Source organism: Sphaeramia orbicularis, chromosome 22 (assembly GCF_902148855.1).
Source record: "Sphaeramia orbicularis chromosome 22, fSphaOr1.1, whole genome shotgun sequence".
Taxonomy (NCBI): Eukaryota; Metazoa; Chordata; class Actinopteri; order Kurtiformes; family Apogonidae; genus Sphaeramia; species Sphaeramia orbicularis.
In genome coordinates, this window is record NC_043978.1 from 54,794,577 (window position 1) to 54,812,528 (window position 17,952).

The 17,952-nt window shown below is 38.2% G+C and overlaps 1 protein-coding gene across 6 annotated transcripts in view; it reads left to right on the top strand.

Moving 5' to 3' along the window:
* dtnbb (dystrobrevin, beta b) overlaps positions 1–17,952 on the top strand; it is an 86,533-nt gene that overhangs the window by 12,897 nt on the left and 55,684 nt on the right. For 5 of the 6 annotated variants that reach the window (XM_030126009.1, XM_030126005.1, XM_030126010.1 and 2 more), the window contains 6 exons: positions 2,174–2,254; positions 2,390–2,603; positions 7,919–8,004; positions 9,567–9,721; positions 9,821–9,926; positions 15,749–15,915. In XM_030126009.1, the coding sequence (XP_029981869.1) occupies positions 2,174–2,254; positions 2,390–2,603; positions 7,919–8,004; positions 9,567–9,721; positions 9,821–9,926; positions 15,749–15,915 (809 nt within the window). The remainder of the gene's footprint in view (positions 1–2,173; positions 2,255–2,389; positions 2,604–7,918; positions 8,005–9,566; positions 9,722–9,820; positions 9,927–15,748; positions 15,916–17,952) is intronic. The other variant, XM_030126007.1, reaches the window with a different exon arrangement.

A 17,952-nucleotide genomic window follows, 5' to 3' on the forward strand; every position in this document is an offset into this window, starting at 1 on the left:
TGCACAGGAGATGCGTGGTCCCTCACACATTGGATTCCTCCCACACCAAGACATTCAGTAAATGCTCTTTGTCTTATAAAAAGGACTGAGCTTTAAGGCTAAAATGTTATCGCTATAAAACATTTAATGCCACTGAACTTCTATCATGATCATGTTAAATGTTAAATCATTATTTGTATAGACTGAGTGAAAGTTCAGGAATCCGATTGTTAATCCAGGGGCGATTTTCTACATCAGCAGTGAATCATCTCCCAGATCTGAGGGACAATCTGTGCGTTTCCATGACGACTTTTCTTCCTGGTTTAATCTGATTAAAGGTTCGATCCTATTTCAGATGTCCATGTAAACACCTTATTCCAGTTGAAAAAGAAAAATTGGAATTAAATTTAAACCTGATTAAAGTCAGTGCTTTAATCCTCTTTTAATGGCGTTCTAAATTCTTCCTGGACATGGAAAGCCTTTATTCCGGGTTAGGGTTAGGTGCAAATATACTTGTACACCTGGACTGTGATCAGGCCGATAGGTGAGGTTCAGAACATCGATCGGCCCGTTAAATCAAGAGCTTTGCCTTTTGGCTCAGTTTTTTTTTCACCACAGCAGACTGGTGTAGTGTATTACTGCCGACGCTGCTCTGATCCACCTGCTGATCTCACACTCCATGCTAACAAGCCCACACCTGCAAAAAGCAGAGATGCGACCCTGAGGTTGTCAAACAGGACCACTCTGCCCCCTGGCGCCACCTAGAAATTCTGTCCCTAAAGATTCTGAACAGAACTGGTGACAAAGGGCAACTATGGCAGAGTCCATCCCGCTCTGGGAACAAATTCGACTTACTACTGGCAACGCAAACTAAGCTCTGACTCTGGTCGTAGAGGGACCTAATAGCCCGCAGCAGTGGGCCATGGACGCCGTACAGCTGAAGTATCCCCCAAAAGATACAAATGAGTTCTCCAAATCCACTAAAAATCTACTAAATCCACCATGTGGATTGGATGGCCAAACTCCCATGAACCCTCAAGGACCCTGTTGAGGATAAAAAGCTAAAATTAATCCAAATTTAAATGACTCCTGTGGGCCGACCACGGAGCCAGGTCAGCCAGGTACGGGGGCCCTAAACTGGTTCTTAGAACATGGACATTAAATCATACATTTGTCAAATATTTCTTGCATGGGTCTTTAGGGGAATTCATCCATTCATTCATCTTTTGAACCACTTTGTCCTCAAGAGGGTCGCCTGGGTGCTGGAGCCTATCCCAGCTAAGTTCTGGGCAAAGGCGGAGTCCACCCTGGACATGTCAGCAGTTCATGGCAGGGCTGACAGAGATGAGCGACCGTTCACTTTCACATTCACATTCACACCAATGGGGAATTTAGCTTAACCATTTAACCTGTTAGTGTGGGAAATAATAATGTGATATTTGTCATCAGTTTTAAAGGTGCCGGGGACTTTCGTGACCAACTTTTCATCAAATCTGTCAAACCTCAGTCATAGTCGAAGTATCATGAATCTGTAAGTCGTTCTGTCATTACTCACCTGAATCTCTTGCATTACGTTGAACAATTTCCAAGTGCTATCCACCAGAAACAGTCCAGTTGTTTACAAACCGACCCGGAACGTAACTCAGGCATCTTCAGAATTTAGTCACAACGTGCATTGTGGGAAACGGAGGTTCACGCAGCCACCTGACAGCAGCAGCAGGAGCGCAACCGTATGGTATTAAATGGATGAAACAAACACGCGGAAACACGGAAACGGCTGGAGGAATATGGACAGAAGGAGGGGAGTTCCTGCCGTTTCCGATCATGTCTGTTCCAGCTGCCGTTGTCAGGCGGCTGCGCGAGCCTTCGTTTCCCACAATGCACGTTGTGACTAAATTCCGAAGATGCCCGAGTGACCTCCCGGCTCGTTTGTAAACACATGGACTGTTTCTGGTGGATGGCACTAAGAAACTGTTCACCGTAATGCAAGAGGTTCAGGTGAGTAATGACAGAAAGACTTAGGGATTCATGATACTGAGGATATGACCGAGGTTTGACAGATCTGATGAAAAATGAGTCATGAAAGTCTCCAGCACCTTTAACATCCAGTTCCATGTAAGTACAGATTCTGATCATGTTGTCTTGAACTGGATGAACACCTTTTGAGCCTTCTCTTACATATTTGTTTTTACAGGAGCTCAAAATTTTGACGTTATCAGACTGTCAACGTATAGAACAGCCTGTAAACTGCGGTTTGTGCAGAAGAGATGCAACCGTAAGTGCACGATTCTTTGTGTTTCCCTCTTTTTAGTGATTTCAGTGACATTGTGTCACCAGCTGAAACATTTGTTCCAATATGAAAACACACTCACAATTGATCAGTCTGACTGCGTCCCCCCTTCCGTCACAGTTCATCTGGTGGATGTCTGGAACATGATCGAAGCCTTTCGTGACAACGGGCTCAACACATTGGACCACAATGCTGAGATCAATGTTTCACGGCTGGAAACGATCTTATCTTCCATCTACTACCAGCTCAACAAGCGGCTGCCCACCACGCACCAGATCAATGTGGAGCAGTCCATCGGGCTGCTGCTCAACTTCATGGTGGCCACCTATGACAGGTAAGGGGTAGATGCTCACCACAGGCGTCCACAGCCTCTCCATCTGAGTCACCTTTTCCATTGTTTTTGTTTTTGACATTTTAAGCAGAAGCAGTAAAAAAAATTTCACTGAGATAACATTTAAACATGAAGGGGGTGCACACATTCTTTAATCCACACCCTTTTCCAGTCGATGGTTCTAGCAGTTATTTGGCCAGTCATTGCATCCGTTGCCTCTTATGGACATTATTAAAATGATCTACCTATGCTATAACAGTTGACAGGTATAATTATACTAACTATATTATGTCAACCATAGGCATTTTGGAGGGTGAGCACAATAGCTTCAGTTCCAAGGATAACAATGTTATGAGCATCACTGTGTTACATTACAGAGAAATTTAAAACTGCAATAATAAGAAAATACAGCAGGGCTGTCAAACTCATTTTGGTTCAGTTCCATATTCAGCCCAATTTGATCTCAGGCAGGCCAGACCAGCAAAATAATGACTTAATAACCTATAAATAATGAAAAAATCCAAGTTTTTCTTTTTGTTTTAGTACAAAAAAACCCAATTAAATTCTGACAATATTGACATTTTACAAAAAAGATGTGAATAACCTGAAAAAATAGACATTTCATTTGAAAAATTAGTGCAATTCTAACAATATTATGCCTCAACTTATTATTTATACACGTACATTACACACGGTGTTCCATAAACATTTGGTAACAGGCAGAATATTGTTAAAATTTTGGAGTTTGGAACTAAAATTTGAACAATTTCTACAATATTCCATCTGTTATTATGAACACAACTCCAGATCCCAGTGGATCCATAAATGCATAAAACATTTGGTAACAGACAGAATATTGTTAAAATTGCACATTTCAGGTTGTTCATCTTTGTTTTTATGTATGTATTTATTTGCATTTTATTGTGAAAGAGTAATTTTGTAAATGTAAATATTTTCACAGTGTCATGTAATTTTTTTCACTTAAATTTTTTCCACATAATTTTTCACAAAGAAAAATGGTAGTTGTCATTATTTCTAGGTTATTGTGTTGTTCTTTTGACTGTAGATCACGTTGGTCTGTATGTGGAACCTGAACCAAAGGGATTTGTTCAACCTGGACTGTTCAGGTTCATTTTTGCACTTTCATCCTGCAGGGCCGGAATGGAACCTTTGGAGAGCCAGATTTGGCCCCCGGGCCGCATGTTTGACACCTGTGAAATAGATCATTACAGTGTCGATACAAGCTGAAGCCATAGACCATATTAAGACAGCAGCCATTTTCCTCTGACATCATGCTCAGCATAAGCTCATATGTTCAAATATTATCATTAAAAGCATAATGTCATAATGCTGTTTATATAAAAATAGAAACACAGGGTTTTATTACTGTTTACAGCTGATCAACAACTGAAAAGAATATGGCTGGTGCAAATCCAAAGGGACATCAGATGATATTTTCTATCATCGTCATATGACTTTTGTGTTGTGATTGATGTTATTCCTTTGAATATTACACAAATATATGTTGCATTGACCATAATGTCACATAATATTACTGAACAGGCTAACAGGATCAAACAATGATGTTAGCAAGGAAATGATGAATGAACATTCATTTCAGCTGACAACTAACAGTTACTTGAATCATACTTGTGGACCTTGTGACCTTCGGATTTTAAGGTCAATATCAGCATGTGGGATAGGTAGTATCACAAAATAAAAGACACCTTGTGTCAGCAGTAGGGATACAGCTTCATATGCAAAGAGAAAACTGTCACAGACAGAACATGCACTGAAGAATTATTATTATCAACTGTTAACTATTATAATATTATCACTATTATACATTATACTGTTATATAGATGCTAAAATATGAGGGCGAAAATATCCATATTTAATTTGAACATTTAACAGAAGGATTTATAGAAGCAAGTTGTGCTTGGTGTTAAAATGTAGTCACTTCCTGTCCTTTCACATGGTGTCTTTTATTTTGTGATCCTTCCTATCCCACATGCTGACACTGACCTGTGAATCCAAAGGTCGGACAGATACTTTTGACTTTCAGCTGTTCATATATCATGCATAACATAACAGAGCACTTTCATTTTCCACAGATCCATTCCCTCAGTAGCCCAGATATGGCACAGAAAATTTCTAATGAATATGAGGATTAGTTTTTGTGTAATGAGTGGACAAATGTAGCATTTTAGAAGTTCGCGATGGATAAAATTTCAACTTTGTCATTCTCTGTAACATGCAATTATGAATTTTAAGTAAATCTTTTCCCATTTCTTAGGACTATAGATTCTGTGAAATGATTCAGAAAATTTCAGACCTCTAGCTCTTGTTGTTCAGAAGTTATAGAAGCCTGAAAACAGCCAAAAATTTCCAGTCTTACTTTTGGTCGCAATTTTCGGGTACCCCCTACCTACTTCAAATGGTCAGAACTTTGGAACCATTTACAATTAAGCCTTGAAATTTTGGATTTTCCCATCATATATAATGTACTAGAAGTATGTAAAAATGTAGAAAAATCTGAGAGGGTCAGGTGGGGACCACTGGATGAAATTATATGGAATGACCCAAGAATGAAATAAAATGTACCTTTCAATGGATTTTGAATGATGTTAACACAGTATTTGGTGCCTGCTGTGAGATACCCTAGAGGAAATTCAGTTGTCCATCAGCTCAAGTAAAATAAAGTTGAAAGTAAATAAATAAATAAGTAAATAAATAAAATTAGTAATCATTGCAGGATTCACAGAACAGTCAGAGTTTGAAGTAGAAGTTGTAAGTCAAGTCAAAGCGTGTGCTTAGTGTGTGTGTTTTTTCTTCTTCCATATGAAGTTCAGTGCATAAGTCACCTGGCAGCTTTAAGAAACCACAAATTACACATCCAAGTTTCAGAAAGCTCAGGAATAGTATGCTGTGACTTTTCTCAGGTTCCAAAAATAGTCACAGCATACTGTTGTGGGGAGGGTGCAGACGCGGCATTAGCCACGCTAAACTACTTTGCGTTGGTATAACTGATGTGTCGTACCAATGTTCAGATTGACAGACTTATTTTTTAAGTCGCTGTATTTCCCACGATTGATACCAGTGTGTTCAGCCAATATCCACTGATATGAGGATCTACATGTGGCTGGGAAACCTTCAGGGCTTTCCCTAAGCCAAATGTCTGTCACTAGTCTTGGCTGGATGTTGGTCTTGATGTGAACCACAACCAGGAGAAGGACTGTTAACACTTTGTTCAAACCTCTGTCTGTTAGAAGTTCAAACGTAACAATACCAATAGTTTTTCCCTCACCATCGACAACCCCGCGGTCTCCCCTTCCCCACAGGTTAAGAGTCTGGGTGTCATCCTCAACAGTGCTCTATCTTTTCAATCCCACATCAATAACATCACTCGGTCTGCATACTTACACTGTAAAAAAAAATTCTGTTGTTTTTATGGAAAAAAAACTGGCAGCTGTGGTTTCCAGAACAATACTGTAAAAAACACCTCCAACTGTAAACATATTTACAGAGTAACATGTAGATTGAACAGTTTAAACATGTAGATTGAACAGTTTAAACCTGTAGATTGAACAGTTTAAACATGTAGATTGAACAGTTTAAACCTGTAGATTGAACAGTTTAAACATGTAGATTGAACAGTTTAAACATGTAGATTGAACAGTTTAAACATGTAGATTTAACAGTTTAAACATGTAGGTTTAACAGTTTAAACATGTAGATTGAACAGTTTAAACCTGTAGATTGAACAGTTTAAACATGTAGATTGAACAGTTTAAACATGTAGATTGAACAGTTTAAACATGTAGATTTAACAGTGGATTTAAATGGTAAATGTTCTGCACTTCTTTAGCTCATTTTCTCCTCCTTCATGGTGTCCACAGCTCTTTCCAAATCCACCAGGTCCAACTGGGACCAGTTTAGGGTCCAGTGTCTTCCATGGACACTTGGACATATGGACAGTCAGAGCCAGGATTGGAACCACCAACCCTTTGGTTATTGGACGAGCCGCTCTACCAACTCTACCAACCCATTCATTTACACATTTAATATGTTACATTGTAAATGTTTACTTTTTTATAACTTTTTTATATATATATAAAAAAGCAAATATGCCGTTATTTCAACATTCTGGTCTTTGCAGTTTAAACGGCACCACGTTGCTTTTCAATGTACAATTTTATTTTCTAAAAACAATAGAAATCCATCATTTCTTCATACTAATCTGGTTTTGTTCACATACTCTTCCTGTAAAAACTACAGCTATATTTGATTTAATCGTTAACACAAAAATCTTTTCAAATAAACAACTTTGCATTGTATTGTCACTTGCAGTTTTTTGTTACAATTTTACAACTTTTTGGTGTAAATTCTACAGTCATTTTTTACAGTGTACACCTATGCAGCATTAATGCCCCCCCCCCCATACCACTGTTATCCTGGTTCACAGTGTTGTCACCCCTGGTCTGGGTCACTGTAACTCTCTCCTCTTTGGTCTCACACACAAATCGCTCCATAAACTTCAGTTGGTTCAGAACTCTGCTGCTCGCATCATCACCAGGACCCCCTCCCCTCACCAGGACCCCCTCCCCTCCCCTCACCACATCACTCCTGTCCTCCAACAGCTCCACTGGCTCCCGGTTAAGTTCCGGATGGAATGTAAAATCCTTCTGTTGACATTCGAGGCCATCCATAACCCCGCCCCTCCATATCTGTCTGACCTCCTTCATGTGGCCCCTCCCTCTCGTACCCTCAGATCTTCCTCCTCCATCCCCCTCACTGTTCTCTCTGCCCCTCCCACCTCCATGTGGACCAGAGCATTCAGCCGCTCTGCTCCCTAACTCTGGAACTCCTTTTGCCACCGGAGCTCAGAAACACCACTTGACTCCCTGTCTTCAAATCCAGACTCAAACCCATCTGTTTAGGACCTCTTTCTCTTTATGACCACAATTGCACTGTCCAATTTTTTAACCTGCCTTTTATTTTTTACTCTGCTTTAATGCTTGTTTTATACTCTCCTGTTTTACTGTACGATGTCCTTGAGTGCCAAGAAAGGCACCTATAAATAAAACGTATTATTATTATTATTATTATTATTATTATTATTATTATTATTATTATTATTATTAATAATAATAATAATAATAACAATAAACATAATATAATTAAACTAAATGAACCTATATACCTACGAAAGAGGTGCTATCAGGCAAATCTGCGAGCTTATTCAAAAATATTTGCTGAAAAGTTCTTTTTGTTCATGAATGTATGGATGGAGCATCATTTTTCTTTCTCCTTGCAGTGAAAGCCATGGAAAGCTGACAGTTTTCTCAATGAAAGCCATGCTGGCAACGATGTGTGGAGGAAAAATTGTAGACAAACTACGTTGTAAGTCAATTTCAAGCTCTATTTACACATTAATGAAAAAAGAGTTGGCCTGTTTTCTAAAATGTGATACTATGACAAAGCTGTAGAAGACAGGATGGCCATGACTGTGTTGAAGCTGCTGTCTGTGTGTAGTTGTTCACAGTGAACACACAGTGGCACTGTTGTCAAGGACATTCAGCAGTCATTAGCATTAAAACCCTAACCCTCTACATGTTTGAAGTCTCTGCCAAGTTTATGCATAGTGGATCAAAAGTTTGCACTCACATAGAGATGTAACCATATGAAAATTTCATATCACGGTTATTGTGACCAAAATTATCACAGTTATCATTATTATCGTGGTATTGTTGAAATTGTGCTCAAACTGTTCAAAAAGTACTAATACACACACTGAAAGAATTTAACCAAGTTGTATTTTGAAAAAAAACAACAACAACAAGAACAACAAAAACAAATAAAATAATCGGCACAATGCACTTTCTCCTGACAGAAACATTCAAATATTAACCCTTAGTGGTCTGAGTCTATTTTGTCTGTTTGTCAGTCCTTTTGAGTTTGCCTTTATATACTATATACAGAAATGTTTACTATACCCATGTTTGGGATCTGTTTTTTCAGTACAACTTCATTTATATACAGTGCCTATTATTTTTTCACTTTAACCTACTATATCAACATAAAAGGACAAAAAACACAAAAAATATAAAATCCAATTTGAAAAATGTATATAATTTATTGTATAAATAACACACAGATGCTTAACAAACCTTTTCAAAGACTTTAAAAGTGAATATTGATTCCAAATATTAGGCATATGAAATTAAAATTGTAGTAAATTAAAACTATACTCAAATATTTGACATAAAAGCAGATCTTCACATCGGCGTTTTCTCCCCTAAAAATACAGTAATCAAACACAGTTATCATGAGAATTGGAATTTAAACGGTAATACTAAAACTGCAAGGTTATAATAGTTTTGGATTTTTCGTTATAGTTTAGTTTTATTTAGTTTTGACTTTTTTTTTCTCTAATTCAGTTCGTTTTAATTCATTTTTAGAGCAGGTTTGCTAGTTTTTATTAGTTTTCGTTATTTTCTAAATGCTTAGTCTCCATGTTTCCAGGTAGAGTGGGGACAAGAAGATGCCTAAACGACAATAAGTGACGGACCCTTAAATATCATATGGTGCCAGCAGCTAAAATTGCTTCAGGGAAATAAATCGATTTTATGTCAATCCAACATTGACAAAGACGAAAACGAAGGGAATTTTATCCAGAATTTTTGTCCGTTTTAGTTAGTTTTGTAAACACACAATACAGTTTCAGTTAGATATCGTTTTTTTCTTTTAATTATAGTTTTTATTTGTTTCAGTTAACGAAAATGTTTTTACAATTCTAGTTTTTGTCATTTCATTAGTTTTCGTTAACAGTAATAACCTTGACTAACCGTTACCGCGGTTTATCGTTATACCGGTAATCGTTACATCCCTACACTCACAGAAATGTCAACAGCCTGTTTACAGTGAGCAAAAAAAAAAAACATGTGACATCTGCTGTCTGTTAGATATTTTCTCACAGATATCGGACTCCAGTGGAGTCATGGTGTTTGCTAAGTTTGATCAGTTTCTTCGGGAGGTGTTGAAGTTGCCCACAGCCGTGTTCGAGGGACCCTCCTTTGGATACACGGAGCATTCAGTGAGGACATGCTTCCCCCAGCAGGTAGGAGGACAGTTCAACGCCTGACGGATTCATTCACCAATCCTGACAGAAAAGCCTCTTTTCAAGACCCTTAATGGATTCATATGTGTTTGTATCTAGAAGAAGATCATGCTGAACACCTTTTTGGATGTGTTGATGGCAGATCCTCCTCCTCAATGCCTTGTATGGCTGCCACTCATGCACCGACTTGCTAATGTTGAAAACGGTAAGATTTGGGCAACAGTGGAATGTAACTCGGCTAAAATTTCCTTAGGGGGTCAAATGAGTGTCCATTTTTGTCAAATAAAAACAGTTGTCCTACAGTCATAGAAGTGTGTGTAAATAATGCTAATCCATTTGTGCACAGACTACTGATATTCTCTGACAGTGGAAGCTCTAGTTTCATAAATACTGGATTTGGAATAGCACGTGGATGTGAAAACTTTTGCTGGTGGACGGACGTGACATTACCCATGATGCTCTGGTCAGTCCCAGTACTTTATTAGGAATAAACTTCTAGACTTCCTATTGCTAATTGTGCTCTTCTTCATAAATGTTGGTATTGTGGATCTAAAACAATCCCAGCTGACACAAAAACACTAAATGTGTCAGTGGACGGATGTGACATGGTTGTTGTGGATCCCATCATACTGATGCTCTGCAGCCATGTCAGCGTTTACACTAATGATCCCTGTGCAAAAACTAGGAGCACTATTATTTATTGGATAGTTTAGCATCAGACTGAAGAGGAAAGAACAATCTAGAATTGTTCTTTGTGTCTAAAAATGCTTCTTATTGTAAAAGTGTTGATGTAAACAGTGCTGTGTGCCATTCTTCATGTATGTATTGGTGGAACAGAAGCAGGATGGATCAGCACCATACTCCAGATTGAACCTGTACAAATAAAACATGTGATATGGAGGAGAGAATCTGGGAAGAAAAACTGGGGAATCCAAAAGAAGAGAAGATTTGTTTTTCAGCTCAGTTCAGTTCAAATAGAACTTGTCCATTTGTGACATGAAAATATAGCATTAATTGTGCTGAAATGGTTCATTTTGGAGCTGAAAACATAGTTCATATGAGCATCAACATGTTGAACAGAACTGAAATCCTGTCCATTTGAACAACTGTCATTTACCAACACAAAGTTCCTTTGGATTCACTGAGATTGATTTCTTATGCACAAAGACACAAATAAGACCTCTAAGTAAATTTTAGCCGAACTGTGAGTGCACTGAAGTACTGCACTTCAGCTTACTCATTTTGGAGTTTTTACACTTTACTGGACTATTTCCATTTTCCTTTTTTGTTGTAGTCTTTGTTCCACCACATTGCATAGACAGGTTTAGTTCTTTTACAGATTGCAGTTTTTTTTTTTTTATCCCGTTCATGTCAAATGAAAACCACTTATCTCTAAATATGTTGATTTTGGATGTTTAAGGCAAGCTAGAGGATCAACTATTCCTTTACTGATCAAGGAAATCCTTCAGATATAAATCAAAACCCTCTTGGATTCACTGGAAAATACATCGCCTCAAAGATGAAAACAGCTGATGAGTTCTTTGTTGAAAACGATGGTTCTCATAGGACAGCGGACAGCGCTACAAATGATCATCTTCTATTTGACTTTTCATTCTTTGAGCACATTTTGCTGATAATACTTACAAACCTTCGAATCCATAATTTTTACTAGTATGGTGGCTGAGTGGATAAAGAATAGATTAAACGTAGGTAAATTATGAAAAAAATTATCATTTTGTCCACAAAATTAACCCACAGGGCAACCAAAAAGGTGTTACAAGCAGAACAGGCCGTAAAAAACACTGAAAACCAAAGACGAGACATGAAACGCCACACATTAACATAATTAAGAAATCTGACGAGGCATGACAGAGGTTACATCCTTTGAAGTAGTGTTTCTCAACAGGGGCGTAGTACTGGGACATGTTGAATTCAGGTGTTTCTTTTCTAACAGGTCTGGGCTACAGAACAATTATGACCAAATGTCATTATATACTTTTATATTGTGATAAATATCATTACATTGCTTTGGTTAGTTTTATTTAAATTGTTATCTTTGCTTCCATAGTGCCCCAGAGATGGTTTTTACTGAATTTCTCTCAACATTGATTTTTTTTATTTATTTATTTTTTTTAATTTATCCTATTTTTTGTATCCATGACTATGATTTTAAATGTTCTGCCTCTAAATTTCTAAAAAATTTTTTTTTGCTCTGACTGAATGATAATTTTCTACTACAACTAACCATCGACTTTCCTCATGTCTCACTGAGGAAGAGCGATCTCCCATAAACTTTCAGAAAATACTGATGTTTAGAAACTATACTATACAAGGCAACCAAAAATGTGTTACAAGCAGAACAGGCTCTAATTAAAGTGTTTGATATTCTAAATAATCTTGACAGTACTGACAGACGGGTTTTAAGGAACATCCCAGTAGGTGAGTGGTCCGCTGAGAGGACATGTACTGAGGAGAACGGAGGTTTTGTCCTCCTTTACAGACACTGGTGGAGTAGGTTTAGCCAGCAAAACTGTTTCCATGTCAGAGAGGTTTCCCTTTAGGCACAGATGAGGCTGAATTTGAGCCCAAAACTGGATCTTTTTCAAAACTTTTCCAAATCTGCAACAGTAAAGTGAACATAACAAAAGTAAAAGACAAATAGTGAGTCAAGTTCTAAAAATAACAAGTTGAAAATCCCAGTTTCCTGGTTATTCGTCTGCTGTACAAACCACTCCTTCACCATCAACTTCTTTCACTGTATTTTCCGGACCATAGAGCGCACCTGAATATAAGCCGCACCCACCAAATTTTAAAAGAAAACAATATTTGTACATATAAAAGCCACACCTGACTATAAGCCGCAGGTGTCCATGTTGTAACATGAGATATTTACACCTCCAAAGGTTCCAGTCCGGCCCACAGCGTGATTTCACGAGGTGCAAAAATTATACTAAAGATATTAACAGTCGAGGGTGTTGAACTCATTTTAGTTCAGGGGCCACATTCAGCCAGATGTGATCTAAAGTAAATAATACTATAATAACCCTTTAATACTAGAATGTGAACAGCCTGAAAATTAACTGCCATTTCAACAATATTCTGGCTGTTATTAAATGTTTTGTGTATTTGTAAGTCTGATCTGTAAGTTAAGCTGACACATAATAGCCTATTGTAGAGATTATTCTTATTTTAGTTCCAAATTCCAAACTTCCAAATGTTAATAATATTCTGCCTGTTACCAAATGTTTGTGTCACATTGTGTGTAATGCTTATGTGCAAATGTTAAATTGAGGCACAGTATTAAAATTGCTCTTATTTTTCTAAAGAAATTAGAATTTTTTCTGGTTATTCACATCTTTTTTGTGAAAGGATAGTTTGTAAATGTAAATATTTTCAGAATTTAACATTCTTTACTGCACTAAATCAAAGAGAAAGTTGTCATTATTTCTAGATTATTATGCTATTATTTTAATAGTTTGGCCCGCTTGAGACTGAAACCCTGGTTGGCCCCTGAACTAAAATCAGTTTGACACCCCTGCCTTAACTGCTTTTTTCCAATCAGTGCCTGTAACACGGCCAGAACACAGCTGGTTAAAAACCCAGAACAGTCATTGATCACTATCCTCATCTTCCTTCTGCGCGTTGGAACCAGTGCAGTCGTCTCCTTCAGTGTTCTTCAGCTGAACATCCTCCCAGAGGCTCCGTCACACACCTTCTGCGTCTCTTCCGTTGTCGCTCTCAGTGGCTTTTACAGGAAGCAGCTCTATTTCCTTCTTGGACAGACACGTCTATTCAGGACTTGCAGCTGACGTCACTGGTCATGTGATTGTTGTTTACACCGCCATATTGGTAGGCAGGCTATCTGGATCCAGAAAGTCCCAACTGTTGCTTTATCTGGTGTTTTTCTTTGGACTGGTGTTTGCGTGTTTTGTTATTTGCGAGTCTGTCTGCTTGTGTTAAAGGCTCCGTTGTCCTGTCCCATATCGCCAGAGCCTTTGATAGCACCTCTGAGGTTCGTTATTGGAACAGATCAGATCTGTTGCCGTGGAGCCCTACAGCTGGACCTTGGATAAACTCGGTGCTGTTGTCAGCGCTCAGAAGTACCAGCAGTTAGCTACCCACAGATTTACAACTATCTGCTATATCAGCTGTGAAAACAACCAAGGCACGTAATCAGGGGACATAGGAGTGTCACTTTTTCCTGGAACAAGAATAAAGGAAGTGTAAACATCTGAACAAACACCTAAAAATAAACCCAAACTTAGAACGGTAGGGGGTGGGGGTGGGGGGCCTATGGTCCATGTTTATTGAACTAAATACTGCTAACGTCTCTGTACCATAAACTCATTTGTGTTTTAATGCGTTCACTTACCCTCAGTAAAATGGTGGCTGCATACTGGGCTGCTGCTGGATGGGTGCCAGCCTTCACGTTTTTATGGCAGCGGTCCACAGCCCCCTCCGTTCTGGATCCTTCAGAAATCTATAGAAGGATTTACCGGTGTTTTTTTTCTTGCCGATTATTGCAACCGACCGCAACACATGTGGTTCCCATGGTAACACTGCTTAAAGCTTTATGCTATTGTAGATCTACACAGGAGACAGAGAAATATCACCAACAATGGACACTTGTACGATCCAAGGAAAGCTTGCCTACCAATATGGCGTCGTAAACAGAAAACCACATGATCATGTGACATATGTGCAAAACCTGAGCCACATTGTTGTACAAGCCGGAGGGTTCAAAGTGTGACAAAAAAGTAGCGGCTTATAGTCCGGAAAATACGGTCATTCTTTAGTCCGTCTTTTTTCGTCCTTACCTGACTCCTAAAGCCTGTCCCACTAGTGTCAGTGCAACTGGGAATGGAAGTTTCATTTCAAACATTTCAGTTGTAGTGTGGTCTAGAATTCGATTGCGTTTGAAGGTCATTTTGCTGTTGTCAAATTGATCAAGATACTGTCTAGATTTATTTGGGCTTTGTCTATTTGCTTGTGTGTTTAACAGCAGCGTAATGAACTCTCTTGACCGCTGTGTGTTATTAGTGTCACTTAAGTAAAGGATAATACACCACTGGATGAGGGACATGTTCTGTTCGACAGAACCACGTATCCCCAGGAAAATCTGTTTGAATTAATTCTTTAACATTATTATTTATTTATTTATTTAAAATGACATATTTGTGCAGTGATACTTTATTACAGATAAAAGTCGTGCATTTTCTCCTTCACACATACCCTCCCACTCGCTCTCTCAGATCAGCTGATCAGCTGCTTTTGACGGTGCCCAGAACAACGTGCAGGCTTGGAGGAGACCAGGCCTTTGCTGGTTCTGGTCCCAGACTGTGGACCCACCTGCCTCTGCATATCAGACAGACTTCCTCCTTGCCTGTTTTTAAATCTCTTCTTCAAACCCACCTGTTCTCCATGGCCTTTTAACACTCGTGCAATGTTGACATTTTGTTTTTTATGTTTTAACTTGTTTTATTTGATTTGATTTTAATGTTTTTAATGCTTTTATTGATTTGTATTGTGCTTTTATTTTTCTGTACAGCACTTAGGTCCACTGTGGTTGTTTTAAAGTGCTTTATAAATAAAGTTGGATTGGATTTAAAATGGTATGTTTAAGTATTACTTAGAACATACAGCATGTATATACAAATATAAATACAACCACAAGTATTAAAAGTAAACATTCAATGTAGAGCAGTGTTCTTTGTGACTTAAACACCTTGTGTAATGAGATTTTTATCACTGCTGAATTCATGTCTTAGCACTCACTGTTAAGGCTTCATAAGACGAAACAAATTTGAATTGCATTATACAAATATTCTACAACCTGAATAATTTTCAGCATTAATCATATCATATATCAGTCAGTCCAGTAATTCAGTAAGGGTATATCAAATATGTAATTGCATTTTAAAGTGATGAAGGCCTTTCGGCACAGACTCACACTTATTGTCTGCAGGGTTTGTTTTGTCAGTGGGTCCATGTAAATCATGTCTTTGTTGTCTCATTTCCACTCCTCAGTCTTCCATCCGGTTGAATGTTCGTATTGCCGGAGTGAGAGCATGATGGGTTTCCGGTATCGGTGCCAACAGTGCCATGGCTACCAGCTCTGCCAGAGCTGCTTCTGGCGTGGCCATGCCAATGGTCCCCATAGCAACCAGCACCAGATGAAGGAACACTCATCTTGGGTAAGGAAAAGCAAAGACCACTCTCAGTTTTTACATCATTGTTTGTTCCTTCTTTGAACAATTCCCAAGTCATTATCTGTCCTGAGTGTGTGGAGGGGTTTTACGTCTCCTTACATTTTCCATCCTCTCAAAGTGATCCGAGAGGGATTTTAATGAGTTTACACATTTTTGCAAAAGAAATAGTACTGACTAAATTCTCTGTGTTGATGCATCCCCACCCCAAAATCCAATCATTATGTTCTAAATCGAAATGAGGGAAGTCACAGGCGCTGGATTCCAAATGCAATTCCATTGCCACTCACTTTTTGGTAGAAAAGAATACCATGTAGCTGCAGGACGATGTGCCTGAGTGCATAGAACACAAACCATTTTCTTAAAACATGAACCTGCATTTCTGGTGTTTATCAAAAAGTTTGGATGAATGAATGTTTTTCTAATGTACATTGCTAAAATCAGCAAGATATCAGAAACAAGATGTTTTCAACTTTCGTAATAGGACATGTGGTTCCCAGAGCACAACAGCATATCTTTGCTTTCTTTCTTTATGTGGGATCCCCATTAGTTGTACCATAGCAGCAGCTATTCTTCCTGGGGTCCTTACAAGAATCTTTACAACTTGTCAATGCGAATAACATACAATATAATCATACAAAACCATTTTCACATATTACATAATGTTGTGAAAAATTTACTGCCGCAGGTGGGAGATGTCTTTGGTCCCTTTTGGAGTTCTTCCACACTATATTTCAGAAACTTATACCTTTATAGCTCAGTCTAAGTTGTGAAGCTCCGTTGAATAAATGCACACAGAGTCAAGGCAAAAGTCGGAGATCGAGCAGAATTCGAGCCGCATGAAATATTTATTCTTACAAAAAATAAGCACTGAGCTGACATCTGCAGAAGCAACTGACTTTTCCCCCCGGGAGACCATTTTTATATTGTCAGAAGTAGGTTGGGTTTGGCTACAAACCATACCCACTTTTTTATCATATTTTGAACATTAATCTAGTCACGTCGGAAACCCCCCCTTTTAGCTTGTCTTCGATAGGGTGTGGTTTTTGGTGTCTGTCAGGACTGGCCAAAGCATATACATATGCAGCTAATTCCTAGTATTAATTTATCATATATTAATATTAAACTTTTTCCTAGAAAATGTAAATTATTTCCCAGAATGTCCAAAATTTCCACTCATGTGTGCTTCTTTTGTATACCACATTTGCCAAAACTTCCCATGAGCTCACATGCTCTTTCTGCCCGCCTCGTTTTGTAACTTTCCACAATTTCATGTGTTCTTTCGATGGCTACACATGTTCGTTCTTTTGTGGGTCTCCCAGGAAAAAAAGTTAGTTATTCTGGTACAATCTACACATTACACTAAGAATAACCAAATGAATACAGGTTAAATACTTTTGAATACAGGTTAAATACTTTTGAATACAGGTTAAATACTTTTGAATACAGGTTAAATACTTTTGAATACAGGTTAAATACTTTTGAATACAAACTGAATACTTTTGATTAAAATGCTGATTTTTTTTACACCACAATAACATACAAAAAAAACAGACAAAAATACAAACATGACAGCTCCTTTAGGTCAGCAGCAGTATAGTATATACAATACATATATTCAATTAGCCCAGGTATCAATCATTTATGGTCAATAGATGTTTCTTAACTGATTTCTTAAATTTAATTTTATTGCATATCTGATGTTTGGTTTTGGTGTTTGATAGCTTTTTTTATCCATCCTCCATTATTATGACTTGATGGCAGTATTACTGCCAGTTCTCCCTCCTTAAATGCAAAAATGACTTCTCTTTCAGGGGAAGAGCATTGCTTTGTCACAGCATTTGTTTTATGTGATTAGAACTAGGGATGCACCGATACGAGTATCGGGCATTGGCTCCGATACTCAGTGTGTGTACTCTTACTCGTAAAAGATATCCAACACAAATGCACCGATCCCACTTCTGTCCGTGTGACAATCCCAGTTCAGTGCAGCAGGTACGAGGAGGAGGAATAATGTGTGTGAGT